The 15907-nt window shown below is 42.3% G+C and overlaps 1 protein-coding gene across 1 annotated transcript; it reads left to right on the top strand.

The window, feature by feature from the left end:
- The first annotated feature begins 10286 nt into the window (after positions 1-10286).
- TIMM13 (translocase of inner mitochondrial membrane 13) lies at positions 10287-15875 on the top strand. Its single transcript, XM_056569920.1, has 3 exons — positions 10287-10496; positions 12036-12104; positions 15079-15875. Exons 1-3 carry the CDS (start codon positions 10368-10370, stop codon positions 15175-15177), a joined length of 297 nt encoding a protein of 98 aa, XP_056425895.1. The 5' UTR covers positions 10287-10367; the 3' UTR covers positions 15178-15875.
- Positions 15876-15907: the final 32 nt, after the last annotated feature.

The following is a 15907-nucleotide window of genomic DNA, read 5'->3' as shown; positions in this document are numbered from 1 at the left end:
TCTTTAGTTTAAGGGTATTTTTCCCCAGAGGGGTTACAATTCATAAGGGGATTGGAAATTATTGGTTAATGACCCGGAGACCCACTGGGACAATTTTTTGTGAGCTGGTGCCAGAGAGTCTCAAAAAATGATGCCACCCTTCCAGTGGGAGGCAGTCTGTCCGAATTTGTGGAGGCCTGGGAAAATATCTCCTCCAGTCCCTGGGTCTTACGCACCATTCGTGCATGCCTTTTGCTAGAATTCCACTCCTTTCCTCCGGACAGATTTCTTCCCACTGGGGTAATGTCAGATTTCTTGAAACAAAATGCTTTGGTTACAGAAATAAAAACCCTTCTATCAAAAAGAGTATTGGTTATCGTCCCACCTCAGGGAGAGGAGAAGATCTTATTCCCCTCTCTTCCTAGTAAAAAAAAAAGCCGAATGGAACTTTCAGAGTAATTATAAACCTAAAATCTCTGAACAAATTCCTGTTTTACAAAAGATTATGGATTGGAGTTATTGGAGTTATTAAAATTGACAATCCACCTCCTTTACCCAGACTGCATGATGGCATCTTTAGACTTAGAAGATTCCTATGATCACATCCCCATTTATTAGTCCCATCAAAAAATGTTAAGAGTTGCAGTCTTCTTGGACACAACTGCAGTATCAAGCTCTTCCCTTTGGGGTCTCACAAGCTCTGAAAGATGTTACAAAAGTATGGCAGAGGTGGCAGCTTTTGTAAGAACAAAAGACATCTTTTTAATCCAATACTTTAGATGACTTTTTAATAGTGTCCCAGTCCGCAGCCATCTTAAATAGGCAACTGCAGGTTGCCTCCTCTACTTTAAATACTTTAGGATGGAATCTAAATCCCCCCCCCCCCCCCCACAATAAATAAATAAATAAATAAATCATTCCCTCAAAAAGTTTCAAGTTCTTAGGTATAATCCTAGATCCAGCACTTCAAAATACTTTTTTACTCAAACAAAACCTTACCAGGGAGATCAGAGAATCCATGTGTTTGCTGGGGTTAATGACATTGTGCATAGTGACTGTGAAGTGGGCCCAATTCCGATCCCGAGAGCTTTAAGTAAGTATTCTCAGCAGCTGGGATGGCCGTGTCTCTTCTTTAAATAAAAAAAATTGTCATTCCTTCAAAGGCAAGAATTCCTCTAAAATGGTGGATGTGCCCCCAGAATTTAGCTCAGGACGTACCTTGGTCAGCATCGCAAAGAGTTTGTGACCACAGATGCAAGTCCCTGGGGGCGGGAAGCAGTCTACTATCAAACCCTTCTGCAAAGCAGGTGGTCTCCTTCCCAGATCCACTCATCATCAAACTACAAAGAACTTTCTGCGGTTCTACATGCAATCTCACAATTGATTCCTCAGTGTAGGATGTAGTTATTTCATCAGACAACCTTACAGCTGTTGCCTATCTAAACAAGCAAGGGGAAACAAGGTCCGAACCCCTACAAAATCTATTTTCAAGAATTTTTCTCTTAGGAGAATCACATCTTGCCTCGCTCTCAGCAGTCCATCTAAAGGGGAAAAAAAACAAAGTGGCCGACTTTCTGAGTTCAGTCAGTTAGGCCAAACAGAATGGGCCTTAATGGAGTACTCCGGTGGAAAACTGTTTTTTTTTTTTTTTTAAATAAACTCATGCCAGAAAGTTAAACAGATTTGTAAATTACTTCTATTAGACAATCTTAATCCTTCCAGTACTTATTTACTTTTTGGATTTATTTTCTATCACAGCCACAGTGCTCTCTGCTGACACCTCTGTCCATGTCAGGAACTGTCCAGAGCAGGAGAGAATCCCCATAGCAAACATATGCTGCTCTGCACAGTTCCTAAAATGGTCAGAGGTGTCGGCAACGAGCACTGTGGTCGTGACAGAAAAGAGTACCCCATTAAAACGAAGAAATGTTTTCTCTGATAGAAAGAAGATATGGGAGGCTATCAATAGATCTGTTTGCTTCCCAAAAAACAGACGCTCCGAAGATTTCTTTTCCCTGAATCCTTCAGATTATCCACTGGCAGTAGATGCCTTCTCACAATCCTGGGAGAAAGAAAGAGTCTATGCCTTTCCTCCTCTTCGCATAATTCCACGCACTCTGAAGAAAGTAAAGCAGGATCAAGCATTTGTTTTACGAAGAGCTCTTCTGGCCAAGAAGGCCTTGATTCAAGCTGTTGAGAACGATGTCAGTTTGCCAACCCTGGGTCCTTCCAGACAGAACAGACCTGTTATCACAGGGTCCGGTCCATCATCCACAGTCTTCTTGTCTCCACTTGACAGCATGAATGCTGAAAGGGTAAACCTAAGGAAAAGAGGCTTTTCTGAGGAAGTTGACACCTTTATCAGCCATCAGAAAGGATGTCACTTCCTCCATATATCTAAGAACCTGGAAGGCCTTTCTACGTTTATTCTCTGGCTGCTCCGAGCATTCCTTTGATCCTTAAATTTCTTCAGAGGGGTCTGGAGAAACACCTGAGCCCTAACACGGGAGAGAAACCACGTGAGCTTGTCTATATGTCCTTTTTTATTGTCTTCCCTAAATTTTTAATCATTTCTCTTTATTTTTTATTATATTTTTTTTGTTTTGTTTTTATTTACTCCTTCTTAGATCTTATCTTTTTTCCCCTTAGTCTTTCTCTTTATACTTATCCTAGTATTTTGTTTTACTACTTCTTATTACTTGTAGTGTATTACTCCCATATTTCACATTATCCTCCACTTGCCCGGGTATAGTTTGAATAGAGCTGCCTAACAACAAGTTTAGCTACATTTAAATCTGGACCCAAAACATATGCTCTTCTATTCAACTTCATATAATAATGTGAATATGCTTATTATGCTGGAAGGATATGCAACATTTCGATTTCAAATTGAATGTGGTCCAGGAGTACACCTATTTTCTTTGGCCACTATTGTTTTCCACAAACGTACTACCTATGCTTGTCTGTATAGGCAAACAAGTGAGAATTACTGTACTATAGGACAGGTGCAATACTATACTACCTAGAGAAATGTTATTGTATTTTTTCTTTGATGTTTTCTACCTTGTCTCTTTTGATAATATGAAAAAAATGACCAAAACTTGAATAAATAAACATATATATATATATATATATATATATATATATATATATAAAATCCTTACTTTTAAAATGTGTTTTCTGATAGCTACAGCTAGAAGGGTAGGAGATATCCAAGCTCTTTCAGCTTTTCCTCCTTAAACCAAAATTTTGGATGACTTTTGCCTTTTTTTCTATCCAAAGTAGTGTCCGAATTTCATAAAAACCCAAGAAATAATTCTTCCATCTTTTTGCTCTGACCCTAAAAATAAGAGAACAAGCCTTTAATAATCTGGACATTAGGTAGTGCCTGTTATAATACTTTTACTATGGACTTTTCGTATTTTAGAAAATCTTCTCATTCAATTTGCAGGTCCGAAGGGCAAGGCTGCTTCTAAGTAATCTATCAGTAAATGGATAAAAAATTGTATTTCTATGGCTTAAGTCTGCAAGAATCAGACTCCTCCTCTCTATTTTTTGGCTCACTCAACTAGGTCAGTTGCAACTTCATGGGCTGAGAACTCAGAGGCTTCTCTTGAACAAATTTTAAAGGCCGCCACGTGGTCATCCTGTAATACATTCCTGAGACATTATAGATTACAATTAAATCCCACTTCGGATTTGTCCTTTGGCTGCAAAATCTTGCAGGCTATTATCCCTCCCTAACTTAAAGGGGTACTATATGGCATCTTCTTTGTAAGTTTAGTTTTTTTGCAATATATATGTGTTATATGTTTTGGCAGAATGTGTGTGTTTTTCTTACTTGTTTGTTGGGCAGGAAGTTCTGTAGTTCAAAGTGCTTTCTTTTACTGTTTTCCACAGAGGCCATGTTCTGAGTCTGCTATGGACAAGATGCCATAGCTTTTTTTTTTTTCTGTCTGCATGAGAAAAATAAGCCACGCCCCCTCATCTCCCCCCTCCCGAGGTCTGCATGAGAAGCCATAGTACACAGCTCCTCACCTCCCCTCCCCTGCTCTGTATTCTAAGGACGCAGGTCTTCACAGGAGAAGGACCTCACAGAGAAGAGAAGTGTTATCTGAAGGGGAGGATGACATGATGAAATAGAGTCGCCTAAACAACAAGAATAGAAATTAAACAAAACAAATAGGGTAAGTCAAAACACGTTGACCACCGGAGTACCCCTTTAAACTCTCACTGTAAGATGTATACACCTTATGGGAATAAAAGGGTCAGAAATAAAAAAAAAACAAAAAAAAAAACAATATGCATGAATAAAAATGTTAAGGGGGCAACAATGACAAAAATAAAGCATTTAAACTACTAAAACAGGATGAAAGTTAAGAAGCATTAAAAAGCTATAGAGAAAAATGTAGAATATGTAAAAAATAAATAAAAAAGATAAAAGCGGCAAAAATGGAGACAGAAAGACTCATTGCCAAAGAGGGTAACACTAACCCCACAATGTTTTTAAACTATATAAATAGCAAAAAGGTGAAAAATGAAAGTGTTGGCCCTTTGATGAGGAAGAAATTATAAACGGGGATCAGGAAAAAGCAAATGTATTAAACAAATTCTTCTCCACTGTATTCACCAAGGAAAATGAAATGCCAGGTGAAATACAGTGAGATAAGGTAAACTCCCCAGTACAGGTCACCTGTCTAACCCAGGAAGAAGTACAGTGCCGCCTACAAAAAATCTAAATAGACAAATCACCAGGTCCAGATGGCATTCACCCCCGTGTTCTAAAGGAATTAAGTAATGTAATAGACAGACCAATATTTTTAATATTCAGGGACTCTGTAGTAACAGGGACTGTTCCCTAGGACTGACGCATGGCAAATGTGGTGCCAATATTTAAAAAGGGGTCAAAAGGTGACTCCGGGAATAATAGACCTGTTAGTTTAACCTCCGTTGTATGTAAATTGTTTGAGGGTTTTCTAAGAGATGCTATTTTAGCTTTTATGAGGAGGTGAGCTCCAGACTGGACCAGGGGCAATCGCTGGATGTCGCATATCTGGATTTTTCAAAAGCATTTAATACGGTGCCACATGAAAGGTTGGTGCATAAAATGAGAAGGATGGGGTTGGGGGAGAATGTGTGTAAGTGGGTAAGTAACTGGCTCAGTAATAGGAAACAGGGTGGTTATTAATGGTACTTATTCTGATTGGGTTACTAGTGCTCACAAGGCTCAGTCTTGAGTCCTGTTCTATTTAATATATTCATTAATGACCTTGTAGAGGGGTTAAATAGTAAAGGAGCAATCTTTGCGGATGATACTAAACTCTGTAAAGCGGTAAACACAATAGAGGACAGTGCACTGTTACAAATGGATCTGGATAGGTTGGGGGTTTGGGCTGGGAAGTGGCAGATGAGGTTCAACACTGATAAATGTAAGGTAATGCACATGGGGAAGAAAAATCCGACCTGGGATTATGTATTAAATGGGAGAACACTTGGGATGACTGATGTAGAAAAGGACTTAGAGGTCCTAGTTAACAGTAAATTTAGCTGTAGGGACCAGTGTCGGGCACCTGCTGCCAAGGCAAATAAAATCATGAGGTGCATCAATAGGGGCATAGATGCCCACGACAAGGAAATAATTCTACCACTGTACAAATCATTATTCAGACCACACATAGAATACTGTGTACAGTACTGGGCACCAGTGTATAAGAAAGATATAGTGGAGCTGGAGAGGGTTCAAAGACGGGCAACCAGAGTAATACAGGGAATGGGAGGACTAACCTACCCAGAAAGATTATCAGAATTAGGGTTATTTAGTTTAGAAAAAAGAAGGCTTAGGGGAGACCTAATAACTATGTATAAATATATCAGTGGACAGTACAGAGATCTCTCTCCCATGATCTATTGATACCCAGGACTGTATTTATAACAAGGGGGCATCCTCTGCATCTAGAGGAAAGAAGGTTTCTACACCAGCACAGACGGGGGTTCTTTACAGTAAGAGCGATGAGACTATGGAATTCTCTGCCTGAGGAGGGGGTAATGGTGAACTCTGTAAAAGAGTTAAAAACGGGTGTGGATGCATTTTTGGAGAGTAATAATATTGCTGGTTATGTATACTAGATTTATAGGGACAGAACGTTGATCCAGGGATTTATTCTGATGCCATATTTGGAGTCAGGAAGGATTTTTTACCTCTAGTATGAGGGTTTTTTGCCTTCCTCTGGATCAACTCAGTAGGGACTCATTAGGGTTATAGGTTGAACTAGATGGACTCTGGTCTTTTTACAACCTTATGAACTATGTTACTATGTTATTAGCTGTGCCCCCTATATTATACAAAGTGCACCCTGTTATTAGCTGTGCTCCCCTATATTATACACCGTGCACCCTGTTATTAGCTATGCCCCCTATATTATACACAGTAGACCCTGTTGCTGGCTGTGCCCCCTATATTATACACAGTGCACCCTGTTATTAGCTGTGCCCCCTATATTATACACAATCCACCGTTATTAGCTGTGTGCCCTCTATATTATACAATGTGTACCCTGTGATTAGCTGTGCCCCCTATATTATACACCGTGCACTGTTATTAGCTATGTTCTCTATGTTATACTATGTGCACCCTGTTATTAGCTGTGCCCCCCTATATCATACATTTTGCACCCTGTTATTAGCTGTGCCCCTATATTATAAATTGTGCACCCTGTTATTAGCTGTGCCCTATATTATACATTGTGCACCCTGTTATTAGCTGTGCCCCCCTATATTATACATTGTACACCCTGTTATTAGCTGTGCCCCCTATATTATACATTGTGCACCCTGTTATTAGCTGTGCCCCCCCCTATATTATACATTGTACACCCTGTTATTAGCTGTGCCCCCTATATTATACAGTGCACCCTGTTATTAGCTGTGCCCCTATATTATACATTGTGCACCCTGTTATTAGCTGTGCCCCCTATATTATACACAGTGCACCCTATTATTAGCTGTGCCCCTATATTATACATTGTGCACCCTGTTATTAGCTGTGCCCCCCCTATATTATACATTGTGCTCCGTTATTAGCTGTGCCCCTATATTATACATTGTGCACCCTGTTATTAGCTGTGCCCCATATATTATACATTGTGCACCCTGTTATTAGCTGTGTCCTCTATATTATACATTTTGCACCTTGTTATTAGCTGTGCCCCTATATTATACATTGTGCACCCTGTTATTAGCTTTGCCCCTATATCATACATTGTACACCCTGTTATTAGCTGTGCCCCTATATTATACATTGTGCACCCTGTTATTAGCTGTGCCCCCTATATTATACACAGTGCACCCTATTATTAGCTGTGCCCCTATATTATACATTGTGCACCCTGTTATTAGCTGTGCCCCCCCTATATTATACATTGTGCTCCGTTATTAGCTGTGCCCCTATATTATACATTGTGCACCCTGTTATTAGCTGTGCCCCATATATTATACATTGTGCACCCTGTTATTAGCTGTGTCCTCTATATTATACATTTTGCACCTTGTTATTAGCTGTGCCCCCCTATATCATACATTGTGCCCCCTGTTATTAGCTGTGCCCCCTATATTGTACATTGTGCACCCTGTTATTAGCTGTGCCCCCCTAAATTATACATTGTGCACCGTTATTAGCTGTGCCCCCTATATTATACATTGTGCTCCGTTATTAGCTGTGCCCCCCTATATCATACATTGTACACCCTGTTATTAGCTGTGCCCCCCTATATCATACATTGTGCACCCTGTTATTAGCTGTGCCCCCTATATTGTACATTGTGCACCCTGTTATTAGCTGTGCCCCCTATATTATACATTGTGCACCCTGTTATTAGCTGTGCCCCCCTATATCATACATTGTACACCCTGTTATTAGCTGTGCCCCCTATATCATACATTGTGCCCCCTGTTATTAGCTGTGCCCCCTATATTGTACATTGTGCCCCCTGTTATTAGCTGTGCCCCCTATATTATACATTGTGCACCCTGTTATTAGCTGTGCCCCATATATTATACATTGTGCACCCTGTTATTAGCTGTGTCCTCTATATTATACATTGTGCACCCTGTTATTAGCTGTTCCCCCTATATTATACATAGTGCACCCTGTTATTAGCTGTGCCCCCCTATATTATACATTGTGCACCCTCTTATTAGCTGTGCCTCCCTATATTATACATTGTTCACCCTCTTATTAGCTGTGCCCCCTATATTATACACAGTGCACCCTATTATTAGCTGTGCCCCTATATTATACATTGTGCACCCTGTTATTAGCTGTGCCCCCCTATATTATACATTGTGCACCCTGTTATTAGCTGTGCCCCATATATTATACATTGTGCACCCTGTTATTAGCTGTGTCCTCTATATTATACATTGTGCACCCTGTTATTAGTTGTGCCCCCTATATTATACATTGTGCACCCTGTTATTAGCTGTGCCCCCCTATATTATACATTGTGCACCCTGTTATTAGCTGTGCCCCCTATATTGTACATTGTGCACCCTGTTATTAGCTGTGCCCCCTATATTATACATTGTGCTCCGTTATTAGCTGTGCCCCCCTATATTATACATTGTGCACCCTGTTATTAGCTGTGCCCCCCTATATTATACATTGTGCACTCTGTTATTAGCTGTGCCCCCCTATATTATACATTGTGCACCCTGTTATTAGCTGTGCCCCCTATATTGTACATTGTGCAACCTGTTATTAGCTGTGCCCCCTATATTGTACATTGTGCACCCTGTTATTAGCTGTGCCCCCTATATTATACATTGTGCTCCGTTATTAGCTGTGCCCCCCTATATTATACATTGTGCACCCTGTTATTAGCTGTGCCCCCTATATTATACATTGTGCACCCTGTTATTAGCTGTGCCCCCCCTATATTATACATTGTGCTCCGTTATCAGCTGTGCCCCCCTATATTATACATTGTGCACCCTGTTATTAGCTGTGTCCCCCTATATTGTACATTGTGCACCCTGTTATTAGCTGTGCCCCCTATATTGTACATTGTGCACCCTGTTATTAGCTGTGCCCCCTATATTATACATTGTGCACCCTGTTATTAGCTGTGCCCCCTATATTATACATTGTGCACCCTGTTATTAGCTGTGCCCCCCTATATTATACATTGTGCACCCTGTTATCAGCTGTGCCCCCTATATTGTACATTGTGCACCCTGTTATTAGCTGTGCCCCCCCCTATATTATACATTGTGCTCCGTTATTAGCTGTGCCCCCCTATATTATACATTGTGCACCCTGTTATTAGCTGTGCCCCCTATATTGTACATTGTGCACCGTTATTAGCTGTGCCCCCTATATTATACATTGTGCACCCTGTTATTAGCTGTGCCCCCTATATTATACATTGTGCACCCTGTTATTAGCTGTGCCCCCCTATATTATACATTGTGCTCCGTTATTAGCTGTGCCCCCCTATATTATACATTGGGCACCCAGTTATTAGCTGTGCCCCCCTATATTATACATTGGGCACCCAGTTATTAGCTGTGCCCCCCTATATTGTACATTGTGCCCCCTGTTATTAGCTGTGCCCCTATATTGTACATTGAGCACCGTTATTAGCTGTGCCCCCCTATATTATACATTGTGCCCCCTGTTATTAGCTGTGCCCCCCTATATTATACATTGTATACCCTGTTATTAGCTGTACCCCCCTATATTATACATTGTATACCCTGTTATTAGCTGTGCCCCCCTATGTTATACATTGTGCCCCCTGTTATTAGCTGTGCCCCCTATATTATACATTGTATACCCTGTTATTAGCTGTACCCCCCCTATATTATACATTGTGCCCCGTTATTAGCTGTGCCCCCCTATATTATACATTGTGCCCCCTGTTATTAGCTGTGTTCCCTATATCATACATTGTGCACCCTGTTATTAGCTGTGCCCCCCTATATTATACATTGTATACCCTTTTATTAGCTGTACCCCCCTATATTATACATTGTGCCCCCTGTTATTAGCTGTGCCCCCCTATATTATACATTGTGCCCCCTGTTATTAGCTGTGTTCCCTATGTATTATTAGAAAGGAGGACCAGGCAATGTTTGCCAGCGTGTATTTGGGCAGGGAATTGTCATCTTCACAGGGCATCAGATCGCGTCTTTTGCTAACACTACAAGGTCATAACTGGGCTGATGCAAAACAGCAATTCTAGTGTAGTAGGCAGCTGAGGGCGGCACAACTACATCTACCATCATGCTTTGCAGACCATCAGAGAGGAGCTTCCGTTTCCGCATTCCAGCCGGAAGCGGTCGGCACATGTGTGTGACTTTGAGCTGTAGGCGCCCAGTGGAGAGTAGACATGGACGGTTTCAGCTCAGACTTCTCCCCGACGGCCTCCGCCTCAGGCTCCGGCAAGATAGACACGGGCGCCATTATGGAACAAGTGAAGGTGCAGATCGCGGTGGCGAATGCCCAGGAGCTGCTGCAGGTCTGTGAGCAGAGATACGGACACCTCACCTGTCACCGCTGACCTTGTGCTGTTCACACTGATGCGTTCTCCGGCTGGGGCATTCAGCCGTCCTGTGTATACTGGGTCATAAATGGGGGTTCATCCACAGGATGAGGCAATTGTCAAGTGTCTGTGTGTAAACATTATGGGGGAGATTCATCAGAACTTGTGCGCAGGAAAAGTCGTCCAGTTGCCCATAGTAACCAATCACATCGCTTGTTTTTTGAAAAGGTCCTTCGAAAAATGAAAGAAGAAATCTGGTTGCTATGGGCAACTGGTCAACTTTTCCTCAGCACAGGTTTTGATGAGTCTCCCCCTATGTGTATTTATTAGTGGATATATAAGAAGACATTGGGGGAGATGTATCAAAGCCTGTGTAGAGGAAGAGTGGTGCTGTTGCCTATAGCAACCCGATTGCTTTCATTTTTATAAAGGCCTGTGAAATGAAAGCTGGAATCTGGTTGCTAAGAGTAACTGCAACCCTTTTCCTCAGCACAGGTTTTGACAAATTGGTCTGTGTTGTGCATTTTATTTGATGTTGCGGATTTCTTGCCAGTTTCCCCCCATTGACTTTAACGCGTCACTGTCATTTGTAAAATCTTTTGACATGTTGCCCAGACATGTGAAAAGATTAGATCACCCCGGGTCTCAGTCCTGAGACCCATTGGGATCTTGAGTTTTAGCTGGCTGAATTCCTTGGCTGCGTGCTTAAAGGGGTACTCAGGCCCTGAGACAAAGGATAAGGGATAAGATGTCTAAGGGGCCATGCTGCTGGGGACCCCCGCAATCTTGTATTTGCCACCCACCTGTTTGAGCTGCATGCCACGGTGCCAGCTCACAAACAGCCGGGTGGCGGCCGGAGTGTCGTGACGTCACCACTCCGCCCCCGTGTGACATCACCGCCCCCCCGCGGTGAGACATCTTACCCCTATCCAAAGGGCCGGAGTACCCCTATTAACTCCTTGGCCACCTGATCCAACTCTATCACTCCATAGACTAGTGTTTCCCCACCAGTGTGCATCCAGTGTGCCCGGGATGCAAAATGAAACAAAACAAACTTTAACTCGCTTGCCTACATTTCCCCCGTTTATCCGATGTCAGTGTCCCGTTCTCTGGTCCCTGTCTTCTTCCACCTCCTGCGGGTCGATGAGTCACGCTGCTCTGTGTATCACCTGCCGGAGCAATGTCCCGCTCCGGCTGGTGATGCGCTGAGAGCTGCAGGAAGTGGAAGAAGACAGGGACCAGAGAACAGGACACTGACATCGGATAAACGGGGGAAATGTAAGCAGGTGAGTTAAAGTTTTTTTTTTTTCATTTTGCAGCCCGGGCACAGAGGGTTAATAAAAAAATGAAAATAAAAAAGCGCCATAGTACTCCTTTAAGCTTCTGTGACACACCTATTTTGGGCTATGGAGATTTTGCGTAACGCAGAAAATAGTAAAAAATATATAACATTGCAAAGCCATCAGTAACAGTTCTGCTTCATATTCACTAACAACATCAAACTTATTTTGACAGCGAATGACTGATAAATGTTTCCGAAAATGTATTGGGAAACCCGGAAGCTCACTGGACAATTCAGAGCAGGTATGTGACATTGTCTGAGGTATGTTCCAGAACAAGATACAAACTAACACAAAGCAGCAGAGAGGAAGCCAATAGGAAAAAGTCATAGAAATCTGTCTTGGATACCAGGTACTAGGCCTACAGTGAAGACACATCTCAGGAAACTGTATACTGTAAGACCACTTAAGAGCTTCTACACAACTCTGAAACCCCCGGTAGGGTTAGAATACACACTGATGCCTGTCAGTTATTAGAACAAGCGGCTGTGATATTTCAGTCAACTTCAGCATTGGCAGTTAACTGGTAAAACATCCATATTATTGTGCTTGCAAGGATGTGATAATACCGCCTCTTATACCACTGCACTGTATTGTAGTGTTCTTTTCTGCTCTGTACCTAAGCCAGAATGAGGGAGTTGTTCCTTTGAACAATAGATGAAAACATTTTAATTTTATTTTTGGTGGGGACAAAAGCTTAAGGGTCATGGACAATATGCAAAGTGATTTTCAGCTTCCCACAGCTCTCCCTGTCTGTATTGTGTGAGGTCATGCCTTATCTGTTAAATATAAGAAATAAGCAGATATCTAAGTGTGGCCTTGGGTCCAATTTTCCATAAAGTTACCGCATTTTCCAGCGTATAAGATGACTTTTTAACCCAGGAAAATGTTCTCAAAAGTCGGGGTCGTCTTATATGGCGGGTGCTGCAGTCGGCCGGGACGCCTGGGGTATGGATAGAGAGAGAGCGGGGTGCCCGGGGTGTGGATAGAGAGCAGCACTGTGCCCAGAAAAACACGCATCTTTCACCCGTCCGGCCCGCACTTGTATGTATCCTATTACAGTACCTCTTTCTCTGCCTCTCAAATCCTGAGGATTGCAGTGAAGCGGTGAAGCAGGCGTGAATGTGCGAGATCTGAGGCGGCGCAGGCGCGAATGTGCGAGATCTGAGAGGCGGCGCAGGCGCGAATGTGCGAGATCTGAGAGGCGGCGCAGGCGCGAATGTGCGAGATCTGTGAGGTGGCGCAGGCGCGAATGTGCGAGATCTGTGAGGCGGCGCAGGCGCGAATGTGCGAGATCTGAGAGGCGGCGCAGGCGCGAATGTGCGAGATCTGAGAGGCGGCGCAGGCGCGAATGTGCGAGATCTGAGAGGCGGCGCAGGCGCGAATGTGCGAGATCTGAGAGGCGGCGCAGGCGCGAATGTGCGAGATCTGAAAGGCGGAGAAGGAGGTACGGTAATAGAATACAAGGGTGGTCCTGACGGGTGAAAGAGGCATGTACTGCTCTGATAGTCTTGGAGGCAGGGAGAGCTGACCAATCCAAGCAGGCTTTGTATACAACAGCCAGCCAATCACTGGTAAGGTACTGTACTTCGCGGTAGGAGGGGTAGTCTTATACGGCAAGTATATCCCAAACTCTATATTTTAACTGTAAAAGTTGGGGGTAGTCTTTTACGCCCAGTCGTCTTATATGCTGGAAAATACAGTATATGTTCAACTTAGTGTCCATTCCAAAACAAAATAAGATTGTAACTAGAAGGCCCTCTGTATGGAAAAAACTGTCATAATAAAATAATGCATATGATATTGATGCAAATCATAATCTTTTGCCTTGTGTAAAAACACTTTATTCTGTTCCTATAGTGAAGCCTCCATTCACTTCTTGTTTCATTGCAAATGCTTATGGTAAACATATTGGGGGGGAGGAAATGAATCAAGCTGTGCATACGTACACAGTTTCCTATGGTGTGTTTCTTACGTGTGACACATTTATCATACTATCACACCCCCTGTGATAAATTTCGCATACATAAGTAAAAACCTTATTTTTTTCCCCTCTAGCATACATAGTAAAAACCAAGAAATTACTTTTGAACACCACTTTGTAACACCACCTCTTCTCCTGACTTTTCTGCTCTAAAGCCACATTCAGTTCCGTGTATGCAAAGGACTACGGTGACCGTTCTTTTGGTTTAATATTGATAAAATGGTTAATGAGGGCTGGTGGGGGAGTGTTTTTTGGAATAATTTTTTTTTTTTTTTTTTTTTTTTTTTTTTAAACGTGTGGTGATTTTGTTTCTTTTAGTTTTCTTAACAGGATTGAGTCCATTCCTAAGCTGGGCCTTAGCCACAAAAACAGCTAGCACTAACCCCGCCAATTATTACCACGGTACCCACCGCCACAGGGGTGCCAGGAAGAGCTGGGGTACCAACAGGCGCGGAGCATCCAAAATGGTGCTCCTGGGCCTAGGCAGTAACAGGCTGGCGTTATTTAAGCTGGATAGGGACAGTAACAATGGTCCTTGCCCACCCAGGTAACATCAGGCTGTTGCTGCTTGGTTGGTATCGTGCTGAAAATGAAAATATGGGGAACCACACAGTTTTTGCATAAATAATTGAAAATATTTCAAATGCATAGGGTTCCTCCTATTTCATTCTCAGCGTGATACCAACCAAGCAGCAACAGCCTGATGTTAGCAGGGTGGGCGAGGACCATTGTTACTGGCCCTCCCCAGCCTAAATAATGCCAACCTGTTACTGCCTAGGCCCAGGAGCCCCATTTTTGACGCTCCGGGGTTGTTGGTACCGGCTCTTCCGACACGTTTAAAAAAAAAAATAAAATATTCCAAAAAACACTCCTGCACAAGCCCTTGTTAACCATTTTATTAATATTAAACAAAAAAATCAAAATGCTGGTCATCAAAGTAGTCCTCTGCATACACGCATCTGAATTGAGAATAAAAGGAAAATATATAAATACATTTATGGTACCTCCAGGTGTAGATTTGCGACTTTTTAGGCCGTTTGCGACTTTTTGTACAACTTTTTAACAAAACTTGCAGTTAGTAAAAAACAGAACTTACGCAGCCTGGCGTACCACTAAAAGTCGCACGTGTGACTTTTTTGCAACAAATATACACCAAAAATCCTGTGTAAATCCCTTGATAAATTCCCCCCATTAATACCTATCTAGACAATGACTGTATTATCTTTCTCCATAGAAATGCATTGCAATGTGTATGGACAGATACATGGATGCCTGGAATACTGTATCCAGAGCCTACAACTCCAGACTACAAAGAGAACGTGCTAAGATGTGAAATGAGCCAGGACCACCTAGAATCCAACAGATATCCTGCACCTACTACAACCGGGGGCTGAACTGCCCACTTCGAAGGAGCTACTGTTAGTCCTAAACCTACTCTGTGTAGCACTTCTTGCAGTCAATAATGGACAAACCTAATGGCTATGCCATTGATAAACAATTTAAATGAGGGTAAAGAAAATGTAAAGTTTTCTTCCCCTTCTTGGAAGATCCCTAGTGCAGGAGTAGAACTTGGTTAAACCTGTAATGTTATGTCTCGCAATGTCTGTACCATCGATTTATTCCCAAACACAAAAGGTGCTGTATGCTGATCCTTGTCTCAGGATTATGTTTGGCCAAGATCTGTGATCATATAGTTTTTGTATCCTCCTTGCTCGTCTCTTATGAATGGATTGCATCATTGCTGTGACATGTACATTCACCCTTCATTTCTACTCTTAAGAACATCTACCTTGAGCCAAGCTGTGCGGAGCCTTTTCTAGATCACTTTAAAGGCTGTTGAACAGAAGACAATTAGGACTGGAGGCACTTGCTGTTTAATAGTATATTTTACTGGTTACACACTTGCTCATAAACATCGTATGTGCTCACTGTCAGAATGCCATATCTGTCCTGGAATGAATCCCTCTCGTTGTATCATCTTAGGATCCTGATTGAAGAAGACATGAACAAATAAAGTTTGTTTGATCTGTGTGTGAATATTCTGGAAATCTTTACAGCTGCAC

This window comes from Hyla sarda, chromosome 1 (genome assembly GCF_029499605.1).
Source record: "Hyla sarda isolate aHylSar1 chromosome 1, aHylSar1.hap1, whole genome shotgun sequence".
In the NCBI taxonomy this organism is placed as follows: Eukaryota; Metazoa; Chordata; class Amphibia; order Anura; family Hylidae; genus Hyla; species Hyla sarda.
Note: the sequence above shows the minus strand (reverse complement) of the source record. Positions and strands in the feature narration are given on the sequence as shown.